The sequence below is a fragment of the Polypterus senegalus genome, unplaced genomic scaffold (genome assembly GCF_016835505.1).
Source record: "Polypterus senegalus isolate Bchr_013 unplaced genomic scaffold, ASM1683550v1 scaffold_908, whole genome shotgun sequence".
Taxonomy (NCBI): Eukaryota; Metazoa; Chordata; class Cladistia; order Polypteriformes; family Polypteridae; genus Polypterus; species Polypterus senegalus.
The window spans coordinates 13,039-25,000 of NW_024383197.1; the positions used below are offsets into that span (position 1 = coordinate 13,039).

Genomic DNA, 11,962 nt, shown 5'->3' on the forward strand with positions numbered 1-11,962 from the left:
GGCGTCGGCTCTGCTTTGTCTTTGAGAAGCGTGCCGCCGCCGGCCCCCTTTGACAAGCGTGTTTCACACGACACGAGCACGATATCTACTTGCGTGGAGCGTGCAGCTATTAAAACACTCACTTGTATTGTTGTATGCTTAATGATTGATCTTTTCTATTACATATAACATGGATAATTGCCCGAATATATATCTACGCGCACAACATCGGCATAAAAAAATCAAGCGTGAAGGGGCCCCCTTCCGTTAGGGCCCCGGACCAGAGTCCCGTTTGTCCCCCCCTGGCGGCGGGCCTGTACCGAGAGTCACACACCAGGCAGACGGTTTAGTGGTGGTAGGCAAACTCGACCACACCAAGTTTTAAACTTCAATAAAATACTCCTATTGCCAAAAGCTATAAACTGCAACTGTTTCAACCCCAACATGAAAGAAACCATAATTTAATAAACAGTCTAATTTATTTGAGGCGCCGCAGAGCCTCCTGTGACGTCCGTCGCTGCAATATAAACACATTGAAAAGATGGAAAAAAACGAAAAAAAACTAAAAACTATTGTAGTTATTTTAACGTCTATTTCTTTTATGAGATTAATAATACATTTCTACCATTGTATGTGCAAAATAATAAGTTTCTCTTCTATTTGCTTATTATTATTTTTCTTAATGTAAAAAGTGGCATTCACAGCTGGAAAATCATGTCAATAAAAAAAGTCAAAAAAAAGGCCGTCATCGGGACAATGCATCGGTAGCGACACGCAGACTCGGAGATGCGCCTGCGCGACTGCCGAACGAGTCGCGCGCCTCAGTTTCCGGGGGACTCCTTTAACAGCTGCACCAAGCAGCGGTGATGGTGGCGGACTCGTCATGAGCACTAAGAACGTCACCTGCAGGTAAAAACTTGGAGGGAGCGCAGCACGGGACTTGGGGGAGAAAGCAATGCCATCGAACCGTTAGATATGACTTGTGGTGTCATGTCTTTTAATCACTTCGGGTTTTGCTTTATCTGTTGCGGAAATCAGACGGCCTTTCGTTTTTCTGCCTTCAGTTAATTATACATACGTTCTAGTGACGTGCGCTCTGACATGAAGGGGCTTGTTCTTGACCACGCCCCCTCGATAGTCTACAATGGATTCGCAAACAGCACGCCTACATCATTTGGTAGGGTGATAACATTTATCCTTTCCAAGGTTGTGCTCGCATCCTTTCTCTTTATAAAGTGTATTTTGATAAAGCTGGACCTTTTTTCTTTGTAGCGTTTTGCCCACTTTTAATCAGCAGTTCAAACTAAATCACGTGAGTATTTCAAGAATATTTTTAACTTTACATGGCTATGGCAGTAGTGTTCTCAAAACCTGACGACTAACCTTCATAGACTCCACTTGCACTTGGAGGAATTTTGCTCTTCTGAAGCCCAACACTGATCACTCTGTGCTTGATGTATCAAAGGTTTGACACTGCAGCTGTTTTACTTTGAGCAACGTTCCTTTTAAAGCTTACATTGAAAACAGTATTAACTAAGGCGATCGGATAACATCGAGGAAAGACGAAAATTAAAAAAGAAACGGTTAACGGGACGAGAGCGCAGTGAAGCACACTTGGATGACGTTCAGAAACCTCCTACGCAGAATACCAGCTATAGTACGTTAAGATCTAAGTGATTATTAATTGCCAGTTAGGTAGAGAGGCTTAGGGACACTTGATAAAGAGTAATGATGACCCCTTATTCTGAACTATTTATATTGGCAGCTTTGTACTTATGGGGAGATATTTAGAAATGAGTTTCTACCAGTTAGAAAGTCTGTACGTTTGGCTTAGGTCAGATGCAAATTAGCAACACTGAAGAATGAAGTGCAGTATTTTAGGTAGAGGGGTTTATCTATATACAGCATATATAAAAGTTTATGTATGTTCCAGCACCACGGCTGGAGCGATATTCATGAAACTTGGTACACATGTTCCTCATTGGTCGACTAAAAATACTGTAGGGTGAAATCAGCCGTAACCCATCCCCTTCTGGGTAGGGTTGGATCAGCCGTAACCCACCCCCTTTCTGGGTAGGGTGGGGGGTGATCTTGCGGTCTTGTATGCATGTTATCATCCAGTTGACACTCGGAACGACCACCAGAGAGCGAACTGGAGGCGACTGCCAGCATTCTTTGTTTGCTTGTAATTTAAATAGAGTTCTACGCGTGGAAGTGTGTGTGTGTGTGTGTGTCTGTCCGGCCCGGAAGCGAGACGTAGAATCGGGGTGAGGGCTCCTCCTCCGATGATAAGCAATCGAGGCCAGCACACCGGCAAAAGGAAACCTCCTAAGAAAGACAGTCGCTTAGCTGCTAATGCACAAACGATGCGAGCACTTCGGCAACATGAATCCTTCTAGCGGAGAGATGCCCAGAGTACTTATGACGATTTAAATAATTTTCTAGAATCTCAGTGCGGCTTACACAGGTAGTATATAGCAGGCGTCTGCCAGCTTTCTTTATTTTTGACCAGCACCGCGCCCCTGTTGCTCTTCAAATGAAATAGAGTTGGCCAGTTTCGAGCGTCAACTGGATGATAACATACAAGACCGCAGGACAAACACATTATTGAGTCTTTATCCATCCATTATCCAATCTGCCATATCCTAACTACAGGGTCAAGGGGTCTGCTGGAGCCAATCCCAGCCAACACGGGTGCAAGGCTGGAAACAAACCTCGGGCAGAGACCATCCAAACTCTGCACAGGGAAGACCCGGGAATCGAACCCAGGTTTATTGTTTGTTAATTTATTTTTAAAGTTGTGTTTTTTTAATTTGTTTTTCTCAAACAATTAAAAAAAAAACTTTATTTTCCTCCCGGAAAACACTGGGTATACTAGTGAAATGATGAAAGACTGGACATCTAATACGCTGAGCAGGCAAACATACATGCTGATACATTAAGTCCAGTAAAATAAATACATGATGTAAAAATGATGTGAAACTTAAAATTTAGGTTATTGTCAATTTAAATACTAAGGCCTGAGTTGTGCCTTCCATTCATGTAGTTTATGTTTAGATTGTTAAAGTTGTAAAGTGGGTTGGTGTGGAGGATGGCTGCTGATACTTCGAAATTAGTCCTTTAGCCAAAACTCTTGGACACTTTTGGAAGGTTTAAATTTTGTACTAGCCAAGCAGAGGTCGAGAACAGCAGATAAACTGAACACGCAACACTTTGGAGACCCTCATGTCTTTACTGAGTATGAAAACATTTTGACAATGTTGGGCAAATAGGTATTGACCAGTTATGTTTGGCTGAGTGGACCATTCTTATTGATTGTGTTTTGCTTTTCAAAAAAAAAAAATCTCTCTGGGGTGCAATTTTTTTTTTTTTTTGTTCTTTGCCCATTTGACTTTGTCATGCCTTCAATTTTTCCTCTTGCCTTTTTGTTTGTTCTATCTGATCAGATTACAAACTTTTGTGTCCAGTTATGTATTCCTTTGTTCCATGTGCCCAAATTGCAAATCTAAACTCGCACTTAAACCAATCAACACTACTGTTGGCCTGTTCAGACAGCCTCATTGCCATATGGTTCCAGCTATTTGGGGGTGTGGGGATGGAAATAGATGGATTTACTGTTTTGGAAAAGGTTGCATGGAGCCAGGAAGATGGGAAAATGGGTGTTAGAGTAATTCTTAAGGTGGTCTTAGAGTGATTTCTATCTACTTTGTTAAAACATAATGAGGATAAAGATGGGCAGTATCGAAGGAGGTCTGGTATTATCTTTCAGAAGAAAATCATTTGACATCTCAGATAGACAGAAGTAACATAAGCTATTTGGACCCTTATCAATTTACATACAGAACAGAGTTTGGTATGGAGGATGCTACAGGAACACTTGGAAAAACCAAAAACAATGCAAGATTACAGTTTATGGTAGTGTTGATTCTGTAGTTTCTAACCAACAGAACACAAAGACGGAGTAAAAAAGCTGCTTTTCTCATAGTGATAACTCATCAGGTGGATCACCTTAAGACTGCTCTCTGTCTCCTCTTCTGTTTATGTTGTACTCCAATGACGACAGGAGATTACACAAGGACAGAAGTATCTTGAAATTTGCAGTTGACTGTCATTCAGTGCATTTGCATGCACTCGCATAACCGGATTAGAAGTAAATAACCTGGTGAAGGTAGAAACATGGTTTCTTAAAAATCCATAGGTATGTGGGCAAGTAGTCATCTGGATCCTCATGTATAAACGGTGTGTATGCCTGTTACCACTCTCATTTCTGAGATGTATAAAAATTTAAGTTTGGTGTAAAGCCATACACATTTTACTTAGTTCATTGGCCACATCTCTTATGGCATCCATTATTGCATTTTGTGACTCCTGAACGGTCCATCATCACACAGCCAGATGGCCTCCCAGCAGTTTCCGAGGCAGAGGTGTGTGTGTAACCAGCACCTGAAGATGTACTCGGCTCAACAGCATCATCACTGCCTGAGCATCGCACGGGGATCAGCTTTTGTAATGTTGCGTGAAACAGAATATACAGATGGTTGGCTGCGACTCGCCTTTTCACGTCGACTATGATATATGACCACTTGTTTTTCTTTTGGGCACCGTGCAACTTTCTGAACTTGAACTTTCGAGTGACTCCACCATACTTTTGTTGCTTATACCACTGCGTAAGCCAACAAATAGTATGTTTTTCCTTGCCTCCACTTCACATTTGCTGAAATTCTTCTTTTTTTCATGTGCCTTTTCCATTGTTTTTTAGCCAAACACTGAAAGGAAGGTGGTGTTTCTATTGATTTGCATATTAAAATATGCAAAATCCTAGGGGGGAGTCAGGGCAGAGCTGTAGGCACATGCATGTGCATTAAATTTCACGTTCATTGGGATTTGTAAAGGGTAAGTGCAGGGAACTTGCCATATGCACAGATTTATGCATTTGGATTTTTTTTTGTGCATACACACATTTCCACTTTTATCCATATGCCATGTTGTAGTGCAAATTCTATGCACGTTGTTGTGAGGTCCCCGGAGTTCTCCTTTGACAAAATGCTCCACTGTCATTAAACTGCACAACAAGGAGTTAAATGATATCATTGGCCATCATGAATCTGAAAATGAGCATGATGCCTGTGATCATTTTCTTGTGTTTTATGAATATGCTTAGACAAATTGACGATTTATTTATAGGCTTCTGCTACCGGATTGCATGTGGTGCACTGTTTTGTACCTGGATATGCGATTGAGTCCAACAAAGTGTCAGCATTCTGGTACATGTGCTTGCCTTGCATCCAGTGCTACTGAAACAAAAATGCTGGTATTTTTACTTCCGCAAGATAAGTGTTGCGTTAAGTTACTCATTACTTCTCAGTGAGTAAATGGACCACGTAACAGGCGTTTCATTTAAAGTGTTAACCTACAGCTTTTGGAATTGTTTAGCTAAATTTAGCACTTTTGCTCATCATATCAATATAACTTTAGTGATTTTTGAAGTGAGAAAAAGTAATGTGATCCTCTGAACATTTGCCTTTGGAAGTGTATTTTGTGGACACTTCTACCCTTGGCTGTTAAAAGTGTGTATGAAGCAAATACATGCACAGGCCATTTAAAAGTGTGTATGAAGCAAATACATGCACAGGCCATCAGAGTACATTGGACATGCACAGACTACAATCGGAATCGGGTTATTTGTGGAGAAATTTACCTCTGCTAACCGGTTTTCTCAAAGGCCAATAACCTGATTTCTCTAACCGAATAAGGGTTTAAACAAAATTGTGTTTCTATGAATTACCTGTTAACTGAAGCGTGTACAGTATAAACACACTGATTGTAAGGAGGACAGCCATGGACTTGTTAAGTTTGTTCAATGGTGTAATAAGTTCATTTTTACAGCTTAAATATCTATAAGACCAAGGATATGTCTGTAGATCTTTGGTGTGACATTCTTCTCTTTTAACAATAATAAAAATGGATACTGTGGACATGATGGAGCACTACAAATATCTAGGGACAATCATTGATAACAGGCTAAACTTTGATTTCAACACAGAACTAATTTGCAAAAAGGTACAGTCACGGTTTCACTATTAGGTAACTCAATTAATTTAAAGTGGACAAAACTTGTAATGACTCTTTTTTTTAATGTCTTTTATTTAATCTGTTTTTAGTTGTTGTTTGCTGGTTCTCTCACTCATTGTTAAGGATAGGAACTCTTTACACAACGTTGTAAAAATTTAGAAGTAAAATTATTGGTCTGCAGTAGACCTCTGTCACTGAGCTGCATCACAGACAAGTTAAAAAGAAGGCCAACCCGATTTTGTCTGGCATTAGCCATCCTGTTTTTCCCAAATTTCAGTTGTTGCCTTCAGGCAGCAGATTCAGATTCCTAAGAGTAAAGAGCAACAAATTAAAAAAAACTATTTTACTCACACAGGTAATTATTTTTTGTATAAATCTTGTCTGTTTTTTACAATGGATAACACTGGTTGTCAGTTGTGTGTTGGCTTATTTTCTTAATATCAATGTAAGGATACCTTATGTTTTTATACTCTCCTGCTGCAAGTAAAATCCACCTGACATAGATGACAAGATGGGGAAGAAACAGTGTGCTCAAGGGCTTGTAATGGGAGAGGTGGGTAATAGATAAGGCATTAGTTGGAGAGAAGTTGATCAAGAATTTAGCTTTTTTAATATTGAGAAATATATTGTAAGATTAAATGTAAAAAGAACTAAAGCTATCACAATGAATGAATGAAAGGATACATCAAGACTTGAGAAGCCATAAAGGCAGAAAAGCAGAGAGTCTGTGGGGTTTCTGTGATACAAGTAGTCTGAAACAACAGGAAGACTTGGAAGAAAAGGCAGAGGCACGGGGAACAAAAGGTTACAAATAATGGAATAAGAAAAGTGTAAGGAAGAAAAGGAAGTAAAATTCTGGCAAATTTGAAAAGTGTGTGATATTGAACAAAACTGTTAGGATCTCGCAGTATACAGTAAGGCCAAACAGTCTCTTATTTCTCCTTAAGCCTGTAGCTCTGGTTTCAAGTTGTCTTCACTTGTCGGTGTGCCAATAGTAGGAGTAATTTTAAGAATGCAATTTACTTCTGATTGTGACTGATAGAGGGTCGATTACTTAATAGTCTGTTGCATTGTCCCAGGGAGGTGGTACTGTAGTTTGCATTTCTGAAGTCTGTACCTAGGAATGTAGTCACCAGTATGCGTGTTTTTTTTTCTTTTTCTTTTAATAGATATTTTTTGCACGGTGTTTGCCGCGAAGGCAGTAGGTGTCTATTTTCACACGATGTGACAGCCAGCAAACCATCTACTATCTGCAAATTCTACCAAAGAGGCCAGTGTGCATACGGTTCCCGCTGCAGGTACGGTTAAATTTCTACTGCTTTTGTTAAAAATGCACATGGGCTACTGTATCAATAAGGGAAGAAAATGTGAGAAGAAAATTTAAGTACTGGTTTTCATTGGGGAATTTCCCTTGCCAATGATTCACTACATTTTGTGTGCTTTCTTTACACTGCCATCCATTTTCATAATCACTTTGGTTTGGGGATCTAAAGCTTATCCCAGCAGGATCAGATGCAAGCATTAATCAGCAATAGATCTTAAGGAAATTACTTGAATACCACACACATATGCTTATGTTAGATAATAGGAGGAGTGAGAAGAAATCATGGTAGGGGATCTAATATACATGTGAGTAAAATGTGGAAACCCAACACAAGCAGTATCCAGAACTGAAGACAAATCAAGATCCATGGAGTTGCTGGGCTTAACCTTTGCTGCCATATTAATTCATTTGTTTGTTGGTGTTTTTGTGTATACCTCCTACTCCTTTCCTCAAATGTTATTTTTCGGATACCAGATTATTCACCCTATTGATAAAGGGCTTACCAAATTGTTAAGTAGGCAAAGGATTGATTGCTGTGTAATGAATACTCGTTTCTACTATATAACTGAAGTGTGAAGAATGCCCTGCATATTGTATATTTTGTGTTCCAGGTATGATCATGTGAAACCTCCTACAGGGAAGGCTGCTGCCGAGCATACTGGCAGAAATGTAGAGGCTATTGCAGCCCCACAAACCATGTACAGTGACACTTCAGCCTTGGGAATCACAGCAGAATTAGGGAGGCCTGATAAAAAGCCGCTGGTCCTACGAGACAGAGGTTAGTGTGTATCATGTAGTACTGTAAAGTATAGGTCTTCTTTATTTTGTATATTAGTGGCTATTGTTCAATCTTTGTTCATCTTTTAGAGGTTTATAATGGTAGGTCTAACGTTGGAGGGCTGTTAGTAGTTGGAACTATTGGTGCAACGGATCAAAAAACTCACGGTTTGGATCGGATCACGGTTTTAAGTCATGGATCGGATCAGCAAACAAAAAAAAAAAAAAGATGATAAATTTAACTCTCCATTTATTTAAGTATTTTTTGCCCATTAAAAAACGTTTAACTCAAGGCTCATTCCACTCAATTATATAAATACAAATTAAGGTGCAATATAGGGCATGATAACTATTTCCTTTAATGTGGACACAATAAAAAACAACTTTAAATGCAATTTAAGGCATCATTGCTTCTTACTTTGAACATGGAGAGAGAAATAAAAACTATCTTAAGTCCACATCATCAAAAAAGAAGAAAGAAACCAAAGCAAACCTGAGCTTATAATTTCAATTTTTTTTTTTTTTCTTTTCAAAAACATGCGGATGTCTACATTTTCTGGGGAAAGTGTAGATCTCTTTGCTGTAAATATGTCCCCTGCTGTTGAGAACACCTTCTCGCTAGGCACTGAAGTGCCAGGCACAGCAAGATGGTGTCCTGCCATTGTGGCAAGGTGAGGGTATTTACATTCGTTGCTTTTCCACCAAGTCAGTGGATCACCATCGACTGGAATGCCACTTGCTGCCTCATAGGATACCACCTCCTCTTTGATGGTGTCAGCAAAAGCCTTGCTGACCATGCCCTTCTGTGCAAAGGTCTCGCCAAAAAGCTCCGACTTCTTTTAAGGAGATGTGTCTGCTCCTGTTGGTGCTGCATATTGACGCTGCAGGGAAAGTTACATTATTGATTTAAAACTTTTTTTTTTTTCTCTTCTCAATGATGCTGGAGGTTTGTCGAGCTCCTCTGCTAAAACTGCTACCGCTGTGCATGACCATGGGTATGAAGTGGCAAACCGGACAAAAGTCGAGTGAAAATGCGTGAGAGAGGTTGAATTAGTGCGCGAGAGAGAGACAGAGTTAGTGCGTGAGAGGGGTTGAGAGAGTGTACGAGACACACGCACAATACAGTGGAATTTTTTTTTTTTTCTCGGATCACGTGCGTACCGAACCATGGACAGGAATCGGTTTAGATCACGGATCTACAGTGATCTGTTGCACCACTAGTTGGAACTGATGTATTCAACTGTAGGAATCGGGACTTGTGATTGCTGGAAACGTAAATGAATGTGAGAACAAAGCCACATCAAGTTTGACTTTTAGTAGTGCTAGAGCAAAGACATCATCCTTGGGAAGCTGATCTTTAGCCTGGCAATCCTGCAATGTATTCTCCCAGCTCAAATGCTGCTACCTCTCATTTTGTACAGCCTTTCAATTTCAAAGTTCGATTGTAACATTTTCACTGGATTAAAGTCCATATTGGTGGTCACACCACCCTCCAAACAACCCCCTTTCATGAATGGACATACAGCTTTTTTTTTTTTTTTTTAATTTGAGCCTTTGCTGCTATGTTTGCCTCTCGGCTGTCTAAGGCCCTCTGTGGATATTCGATCTTTTACATTCAATAATGTGCTCTAGCATTTATTTGAGTTTGCTTGCAGCATACTTCATTAAATGAATTATATGAATGGTTCGTATAGTACGTGAAATCTCTTCAATGTGTGATGAGAAACCTGCATGTGCTGAACAAAGTTGTTTTTCATGTATCTTTTCAGCCCTCTGTAGCTTGTCTGACGAGAGGATTCCATCCTATAGTGATGGCCTGTGTTGGAGCTCTGAGGAAGAGTCACTAAACAGCCGACCACTCTCCTACCTAGAGGCCATCCAGGCAGGACTGGAGAATTCAGCAAGTAGTAGCAACCTCAGTGACACTCCACAATTGTGCCCTTATGCTGCTGCTGGCCAGTGTTACTCCAGGGAAAGCTGTGGTTACGTTCATGGAGAAGTATGTGACATTTGTGGATTGGAGGTGCTGCATCCTGCAGATCCAGAGCAGAGAAGAGAGCATGAGAAGGTAGGTGGCGAGCCTCCTGGCCATCACTTTTGTGTTTGCAGGTGGTGCATCCTTTAAAGAATTGATTTTAAAGTCCTCATTCGTTGCAGGAATATACAAATAAGATGGGTGTCCTGTTCCCTGTGAAATGTTAATCTCTGTGCCTCTGTGTATTTGTAGATGTGCTTGATGGCATTTGAGCAGGACATGGAACAGGCATTTGCTGTGCAAACAAGTCAGAACAAAGTGTGCAGCATCTGCATGGAGGTGGTATATCAGAAAAGTTCATCTTCGGAACGCCGCTTTGGTATTCTTTCCAGTTGTTGCCACACCTACTGTCTCAGCTGTATAAGGCAGTGGAGATGTGCCAAGCAGTTTGAGAACAAGATCATCAAGTGAGTGTGTGTGTGTGTGCAGTGCTCTGAAAATCGCACTGACATGAGGGACGGGAGTGTCACAAATAACTTGGCATCAAGCAGACAAAGGTTTTGGTTCTTGGAGCTCCCATTTTTCAGAAGAGAGATCTGGATTTGATAATGCTTCCTGGCCATAGTTTATAGTTTCTGAAAATAACTTTTAGACATTTTTCAGCTTTGTGTGAACATTTTGAGGCCTAGATGTTTGTAAAAATTTGTGAAGTGTACAGTATAGTAAAACAAAACTTTTATTATGAGAGACATTTAATTAAAGTGGACTCTTCACAGCCTGATATGTGGCACTAAGCAGTGAAGCATTTTGGACTAACTATTACCACTCACTTCTCGCCTCCATTGTCTCTTGGTTATTTTGCTCCACAGGTCCTGCCCAGAGTGCCGTGTGGTGTCTGAGTTTGTGATTCCCAGCGCATATTGGGTGGAGGATCAGGATGAGAAAAACAAACTTATTGAGGAATTCAAAAGTGGAGTTGGGTAAGAGCATCAAAATGCACATTTTCTCCATCGATTCCCTCCACTTGTATGATTCATCTGATCAGAGGCTTTCCACTGTTATTAAAGTTTGTTGTTTAAACTATGGCTTAACAAGTAATGTACACCCTTTCAAACAACAAAATATATGCATCTTGTTTTCTTTTTTTTTCCTCTTTTCTAAAAGTGGGAAGTTTTGCAACAAGTGGAATAAAGTGCTAAATATAGAAAGACGAGAGGCTTCCCTAATGATTTCACTTTGTGTAAAGCATTCTCTTATGTGAAACTTTGGCTTATGGTCCATTAACTAGCTTTTAATTAAATTTCATGAGTTGCCATTGATGTAGAGTTTATACAGTAGATTTAGGATTAATCATGTGTCCAGAAGGACAATAAAGGGCATTTAAAATTCCATTAAGTACAATTGTATGGCTTTGCATTTCTCACTCTGCAGTTGTCTGTTTAGAGAAGTCTTGATAAATGTGTTTTCCAGGATCATCATCGTATAAAATGCACATTGCCCGTCATACCTGCCTGTATAAAATGTCTGGTTTCCATAATCGACAATAATAGATGAAAGTGGAGTATAAAATACAGTGGGATGCAAAAGTTTGGGCAACCTTGTTAGTCATTATTTTCCTGTATAAATCGTTGGTTGTTATGATAAAAAATGTCAGTTAAATATATCATATAGGAGTCACACACAGTGATATTTGAGAAGTGAAATGAAGTTTATTGGATTTACAGAAAGTGTGCAATAATTGTTCAAACAAAATCAGGCAGGTGCATAAATTTGGGCACCACAAAAAAGAAATGAAATCAATATTTAGTAGATCCGCCTTTTGTAGAAATTACAGC

The 11,962-nt window shown here is 39.9% G+C and overlaps 1 protein-coding gene across 3 annotated transcripts; it reads left to right on the top strand.

Moving 5' to 3' along the window:
• Positions 1–789: 789 nt before the first annotated feature.
• LOC120521447 (probable E3 ubiquitin-protein ligase makorin-2) lies at positions 790–11,201 on the top strand. Of its 3 annotated transcripts, none has more exons than XM_039743047.1 (6): positions 790–888; positions 7,221–7,349; positions 7,987–8,153; positions 9,922–10,220; positions 10,380–10,594; positions 10,997–11,196. In XM_039743047.1, the coding sequence occupies exons 1-6, from the start codon at positions 863–865 to the stop codon at positions 11,109–11,111; spliced, it is 951 nt and encodes a 316-aa protein (XP_039598981.1). In that variant the 5' UTR covers positions 790–862; the 3' UTR covers positions 11,112–11,196. The 3 variants fall into 3 exon arrangements, with proteins under 3 accessions (XP_039598981.1, XP_039598983.1, XP_039598984.1); XM_039743050.1 differs by lacking the exon at positions 790–888 and adding an exon at positions 1,120–1,291 and having other exon boundaries at positions 10,997–11,201; XM_039743049.1 differs by lacking the exon at positions 10,997–11,196 and having other exon boundaries at positions 10,380–10,598.
• The last annotated feature ends 761 nt before the right edge of the window (positions 11,202–11,962 follow it).

Bases quoted from the DNA above. Each gene is read 5' to 3' on its own strand.
- LOC120521447 (XM_039743047.1), top strand. From the start codon at position 863: ATGAGCACTAAGAACGTCACCTGCAG. The intron at 8,154-9,921 runs GTTAGTGTGTAT...GTATCTTTTCAG, and splicing joins GCTGGTCCTACGAGACAGAG to CCCTCTGTAGCTTGTCTGAC. The intron at 10,221-10,379 runs GTAGGTGGCGAG...GTGTATTTGTAG, and splicing joins AGAGAAGAGAGCATGAGAAG to ATGTGCTTGATGGCATTTGA.